The sequence below is a fragment of the Peromyscus leucopus genome, chromosome 4 (genome assembly GCF_004664715.2).
Source record: "Peromyscus leucopus breed LL Stock chromosome 4, UCI_PerLeu_2.1, whole genome shotgun sequence".
In the NCBI taxonomy this organism is placed as follows: domain Eukaryota; kingdom Metazoa; phylum Chordata; class Mammalia; order Rodentia; family Cricetidae; genus Peromyscus; species Peromyscus leucopus.
The window spans coordinates 73230238-73236237 of NC_051066.1; the positions used below are offsets into that span (position 1 = coordinate 73230238).

General features: G+C 38.0%; 1 protein-coding gene across 10 annotated transcripts in view; it reads left to right on the top strand.

Moving 5' to 3' along the window:
- Lrrc4c (leucine rich repeat containing 4C) overlaps positions 1-3888 on the top strand; it is a 1322183-nt gene extending 1318295 nt beyond the window's left edge. For all 10 annotated transcript variants that reach the window (XM_028877840.2, XM_028877835.2, XM_028877831.2 and 7 more), the window contains one exon: positions 1224-3888. In XM_028877840.2, the coding sequence (XP_028733673.1) occupies positions 1266-3188 (1923 nt within the window). In that variant the 5' untranslated portion in view covers positions 1224-1265 and the 3' untranslated portion in view covers positions 3189-3888. The remainder of the gene's footprint in view (positions 1-1223) is intronic.
- Positions 3889-6000: the final 2112 nt, after the last annotated feature.

The following is a 6000-nucleotide window of genomic DNA, read 5'->3' on the forward strand; positions in this document are numbered from 1 at the left end:
ATATATATGTGTGTGTGTGTGTGTGTGTGTGTGTGTGTGTGTGTGTGTGTATCTATATATCTGTTAGTCCATCCTCATGAAAGCATAAATTAAGTTGTCATCACTTATAGCTGAGGTTGCTCCCAGGAGAAGATATTTAAATAAATTAATTGTGAAACACTAACCTTTTTTCTTCATGAGCATGTTCACAAGACGTTTCTGTTGTGGACCAATCTGATGATCTCTGAGTTCTGGTTTCATACTTTAACAATATGACTTCTTGCATTTTTCTTCTCTTGTGATTCTTATTCTTTAAAGTTGAGAACATATTGCCCATGTCAGAGGAGTGTTTTAAACATTGGAGAAGATACTAGGTATTTTTGATCAACATGGGTATGTACCATGTACAGTTGTAAACTAAAAAAACAGTTAGGCGTTTCTGTTCTTGGTTAAGGGTCAATTGTAACCAACTAAAAATTCTTAATAATTTTTAACAAGGCCTCACAAAATTTACCTTTTCATTAGACACCAGAATTTAGTCTTTCCTGGATAACTTTATTTTTGAATTCTGTAGCACATAGTACGTGCTACAGAAGAAGGATTTCATAGATGTGCCTGCTCTTAGTAATTTTGCATGGGAAAATTATTTAGATTTGTTGGCTGGATATAGCACCTGAATCTTATATTCTGTACATTTCTCATCTGAGATGGACACTGAAGCAAAGGATGGAGCTCATGACATACACCTTCATGAATCCGGCTTCTACACAGTTGGCAGCTGTTAAGCACTGCATTGGGGCCCTCCGTCTCAATGTTCCATTTCTCCTGTGATTAAATATCTGATTGCACGCAAATGGTGAATGACTGCTAATTTGGACTACAGAAATACTTCTCTGTGAATATCAGCAATGTAACACACCAAGAACTATTACATTTGTTTACCACAAAGGCTGTTAATTAATTAATTAATTGAAAGTTAATGCAGATAAAGAACTTAAACAATTACCTGCCACATTGTGCAACTGAGTAAATGTTAAACATTGTTATTATTATCATTGTTTCTACTTTTGCTGTTTCTAAGCCAGACACTTGCTTAGCACTGGAAATACAAAGATGAGGAATGCAATTAGTTAAATTTAATGTTAATTTTACCAATAATGTTTTTAGCTCCTTACTATGTTGAGAGTAGTACTCTGGGAAGATATTTGAAAAAGTAATACTTTTTTGTTTCCTTTGTTTTTCAGACTGTTTGAACTCCAGAAGGACCAACACCAGATAAATTATGAATGTTGAACAAGATGACCTTACATCCACAGCAGATAATGATAGGTCCTAGGTTTAACAGGGCCCTATTTGACCCCCTGCTTGTGGTGCTGTTGGCTCTTCAACTTCTTGTTGTGGCTGGTCTGGTTCGAGCTCAAACCTGCCCTTCGGTGTGCTCCTGCAGCAACCAGTTCAGCAAGGTGATTTGTGTTCGAAAAAACCTTCGTGAGGTTCCTGATGGCATCTCCACCAACACAAGGCTTCTGAACCTCCATGAGAACCAAATCCAGATCATCAAAGTGAACAGCTTCAAGCACTTAAGGCACTTGGAAATCCTCCAGTTGAGCAGGAATCATATTCGAACCATTGAAATTGGGGCCTTCAATGGTCTGGCGAACCTCAACACTCTGGAACTCTTTGACAATCGTCTTACTACCATCCCGAATGGAGCTTTTGTGTATTTGTCTAAACTGAAGGAGCTCTGGTTGCGCAACAACCCCATTGAAAGCATCCCTTCCTATGCTTTTAACAGAATCCCTTCTTTGCGCCGCCTAGACTTAGGGGAATTGAAAAGGCTTTCATACATCTCAGAAGGTGCCTTTGAAGGTCTGTCCAACTTGAGGTATTTGAACCTTGCCATGTGCAACCTCCGCGAAATCCCTAACCTCACGCCGCTCATCAAACTGGACGAGCTAGATCTTTCTGGGAACCATTTGTCTGCAATCAGGCCTGGCTCTTTTCAGGGGTTGATGCACCTTCAAAAACTGTGGATGATACAGTCTCAGATTCAAGTGATTGAACGCAATGCCTTTGATAACCTCCAGTCACTAGTGGAGATCAACCTGGCACACAACAATCTAACATTACTGCCTCATGACCTTTTCACGCCCTTGCATCATCTAGAGAGGATACACCTTCATCACAACCCATGGAACTGTAACTGTGATATCCTGTGGCTCAGCTGGTGGATAAGAGACATGGCCCCCTCGAACACAGCTTGTTGTGCCAGGTGTAACACTCCCCCCAATCTGAAAGGGAGGTATATCGGAGAGCTGGACCAGAATTACTTCACATGCTATGCTCCGGTGATTGTGGAGCCCCCTGCAGACCTCAATGTCACTGAAGGCATGGCTGCTGAGCTGAAATGTCGGGCATCTACATCCCTGACTTCTGTGTCTTGGATTACTCCAAATGGAACAGTCATGACCCATGGGGCATACAAAGTGCGGATAGCTGTGCTCAGCGATGGCACATTAAATTTCACAAATGTAACTGTGCAAGACACAGGCATGTACACATGTATGGTGAGTAATTCTGTTGGCAACACTACTGCTTCTGCCACCCTGAATGTTACTGCGGCAACCACTACTCCTTTCTCCTACTTCTCGACTGTAACAGTAGAGACTATGGAACCTTCTCAGGATGAGGCACGAACCACAGATAACAATGTGGGCCCCACTCCAGTGATCGATTGGGAGACCACCAATGTAACTACATCTCTTACGCCACAGAGCACAAGGTCGACAGAGAAAACATTCACCATCCCAGTAACTGACATCAACAGTGGAATCCCAGGAATTGATGAGGTCATGAAGACAACCAAAATCATTATTGGGTGTTTTGTGGCCATCACGCTCATGGCTGCTGTGATGCTGGTCATTTTCTACAAGATGAGGAAACAGCACCATCGGCAAAATCACCATGCTCCAACAAGGACTGTTGAAATCATTAACGTGGATGATGAGCTCACTGGGGACACACCCATGGAAAGCCACCTGCCCATGCCTGCCATTGAGCATGAGCACCTAAACCACTATAACTCTTACAAATCTCCCTTCAACCACACGACAACAGTAAACACAATAAATTCAATACACAGTTCAGTGCATGAACCGTTATTGATCCGAATGAACTCTAAAGACAATGTACAAGAGACTCAAATATAAAACATTTACAGTTACAGAAAACAAACAATCAAAAAGACAGTTTATTAAAAAATGACACAAATGACTGGGCTAAATCTACTGTTTCAAAAAAGTGTCTTTACAAAAAAACAAAAAAGAAAAGAAATTTATTTATTAAAAATTCTATTGTGATCTAAAGCAGACAAAATCATGTGTATTCCTCAGAACCTGTTTTTGCTGCACTTACTACTTTCCCACACCTCCTCCCTCCCTTCCCCGACTGCCATATTTTTCATAGATCTCAATTCCCTAAAGAACTGGTCTAGGAAATTTTGTAAGAATTCTGTTACACTTTGAAATTTTTATGGTGAATTCTAGTGGTGAGATCCAGTCTATTTTGTCTCTTTCTCTCTCTAATTTTTTTCATTTTTTTTCTTTTTCCTTCATGCCCTTCTGAAGTAGTCCAATGGGGAATGCAATATTAGAAATAGATTTTTAAGAAAGAATGAGGAAAAATGCAAGATCTTATATTTTTCATGTAATGACCTGTTCTGTATTTATGAGGAGGACATTCTGTGGAGAAAGAAAAAAAAAAGTAAGCAAACAACAGATTAATTTACATATAAGCATCTATAAAACCCATGACTTTAAAAAAAAAAAAAAAAAAACCTCTAGAACCAGAATTTGTAGTTCAAAAAGCTTAAAATAAGATTATAAATAAAATATTGTTGGTTTTTCTGTACCTGGACATAGCTCATTTGTAGTCTGGCTCAAATATGAGAAACTTGAAGGTAATAGATTCCTTATTTTCTAAGAAAGATATTACTATAGTACTCTTTAATCAAAGCATCATTTTCTACATGTCTCTGCTGCTTTATTTGACTTAAGTTGTCTACCAGTATTCAAGGATGCTATGAGGCTCTTTCCTTCCCAATGTGACTGTCCCTTGTAAAATTTTCAGATGAACAGATAGCAATTTATGATCAAAACTTATTTCAAGTAGGGAGAAAATACCACTATGATATATTTGCTTTTTTCTAAAGAAAACCCCACAGACCAGGTGAAATATTGCCACAAAAGTGGGACCATACTAAATTGCCCACAGTTGAAAAAAAATATTTTGGGGATCTGAGTGTTAGCAAATTTAGTTGAATGAAAATGATCAAAGAACTAAAATGAACTAAAATCGTCACTTGAGTAACATGAGTACACAAATAACAAAGCCCGGTTCACTTCTAAGGATTATTCTCAGTGTGTTACTATGAGCTAGCACTAATTTTTATTTTGTGCTTAAAAGACAGTGTCCTGGGATTGCAAAATCTCAAACTATTCAATCATTATTATTACAGAAACTTCCTGGACTCATGGTTTCTCACATTTCTATGGGAGAGATAACTTTTTCCTTTAGAATGGAGATTCCCAGGCTTTGAGAGGTATGAAAATGGAATCTTGGGTATCCTGGAAACATGAGGCTATATGACGGAATGAGAACACTGGTGCAATGGTCGCTTACTAAGACTTCCTTTAAAGGAGCTGTGGAAATTTAGTTAAGAGGACATATACTGGCTTTCAAAGGGAAAAGAGAGAAACCCACTGGCTGGGAACATTATCATGTTCCTGACATTTTAATATATGACCTTTAACTTTATGTCTGTGGAGTGATATATTGACAGGCAGCCAGACATGCAGGCACATGAGCACACATAAACATAACTTTTCATTACTGGCCTTATGCCTTGCCCTCTTACCAAAGTGAGAAGACAAGGATTGACTAAACAGAAGAAAACACATCTCCTAATGGAAGACCAGCTTCAATACTCACATTTACTTCTGCAGTCTAGACCACATGCCAGGATTTGTGGTCTCCAGTTGTGAAAAACCAATCATTTCCAGCACATTGGTTAGAAAAAATGGAGGAATGGGTAACAAATGAATGCAACTACACAAAAATATTTCTTCTATTCAGCAGTCACACACTCAGGCTTTTTTCTTCTGTATCCCCTGCTTCCCTTTGTTGCAAACATTATTCACATTTGCTTTCACTGTTCAGTAGACACAGGAAAAGAGAAAGTATATATTGACTGTAATTTGTTAATTTACTTTCTACTGAATGTATCTAATACTTTATTTTCCAGCAGCAGATAAAATGCATGGCATAACATGTGAGAATACATACATACACACAGAGATTCATATTTACACACATATATACACATTTTGAGTGTGAAACTGTGTCTTGTATGAAGAAGAGAAGTACTAATGAGTAGGGAAATGGGTCTTACCTTCTCTACTTGACATCTATTCCTCGTTTAGACTTACAAACTTCTGTCTACTGACCCTCTTTTACTTTAAGCTCATGATTATTATAAGGTTATACCTAAAATATTCTGATCATCAACTGTGTTGGGTGGCTAAATAGTTAGTGAAATCCAAGCTTGCACTAAAAATAAAAATTGAGGACAAAACCTAAACTATGTGATACATGCAGACAGAATATTATAGTAGAATAATGCATTTCAGAAATCAAATATAATGATGGAAGATTTCAATTAATCAAATTAAGTTACATAGCAAATTCAGACTTGTTTCACAACCAGTCCTCATTGCAGCTATAGAGATTAAAAGTGAAGATATATATATACATATCTATGGAAACTGAAGCGGAGTCAAGATCTTTTCTGGCTAATTGTATGCATATTTGCTCATGACTTTAGGAATAATTTGGTTTGCTAGAGACATATCCTGACATGCTTGAGGAGAAAAATCGTGTATGGTCACTTACATATACTTTCAGCCAAACGAATTCCATGTGTACTCATCTTTTCATCCTACGTAAAGGCAACTAACTGGTAGA